At 63.1% G+C, this 748-nt stretch overlaps 1 protein-coding gene across 1 annotated transcript in view; it reads right to left on the reverse strand.

Moving 5' to 3' along the window:
- LOC113209732 (farnesol dehydrogenase) overlaps window positions 1-748 on the reverse strand; it is a gene marked incomplete at its 5' end in the record, with an annotated part of 6,914 nt that extends 6,166 nt beyond the window's left edge. The window contains 4 exon segments of the mRNA XM_052273358.1: window positions 1-109; window positions 221-361; window positions 456-606; window positions 690-748. Coding sequence (XP_052129318.1) covers window positions 68-109; window positions 221-361; window positions 456-606; window positions 690-748 — 393 coding nt within the window.

Raw genomic sequence — 748 nt, forward strand, 5'->3', positions numbered from 1 at the left:
AGTTTCCTGCCGGTTGTCGGACAGACGCGGCAGCGCAGCCTGTTCGTTGTCGGCAGCACGGCGGCGTCTACATGAACTCGCCGGTGGGTCGGATGGTCAGCTCGGTGATCTGAAACACGAACAAACCAGACGCGTTGTGGGTCACTAGGGTCGGACGCCAGCACGGCGGGCGGAAGCTGCCCGACGACAGGACATGGAGCGGCGGAGTGGCGTGGCGTACCTCGACCGCGGGGGGCGAGCCGAGGACGTAGAGCGCGGCGTTGGACACGTCCTTGGCCTTGAGGACCATGTCGGCCTCCGGGAGCGACTTGACGTACTCGTCAGGCATCATCTCGGTCTGGACGGCGCCAGGGCTGAGGCTCTGCGAACAAGCAGACGAAAAGCAGGAGTTGACGACGGCATCCTAGAGTAGACGGCTACGGCTACGCAGGGGACGCAGTCGAGCTTGCCCTTACCGTGACGCGGATCCTGAAGCCGCTGGCCTTAAGCACCTGCAGGTCGGCGCGCAGCCCCTCGGTGAGGGCCACCGTGGCGTGCTTCGAGGCGCTGTACGAGATGACTGAACCCGGCATCCCCGGGACCGCGAGGATGCGGTGACCCGCGACGCTGCGCGAGAAGGGAGTAAGGGAAGGGCAACTTGGGAAGAAATAACACTCAACGGAGAGGAAATTATCGTCCTCCCTGCTCACCTGTTAATGTTGATAATGTGTCCGTCCTTGATGCCGTGCTTCTTCATGCTGACGACGCC

The sequence above is a fragment of the Frankliniella occidentalis genome, unplaced genomic scaffold, assembly GCF_000697945.3.
Source record: "Frankliniella occidentalis isolate FOCC.00 unplaced genomic scaffold, Focc_3.1 Scaffold265, whole genome shotgun sequence".
In the NCBI taxonomy this organism is placed as follows: domain Eukaryota; kingdom Metazoa; phylum Arthropoda; class Insecta; order Thysanoptera; family Thripidae; genus Frankliniella; species Frankliniella occidentalis.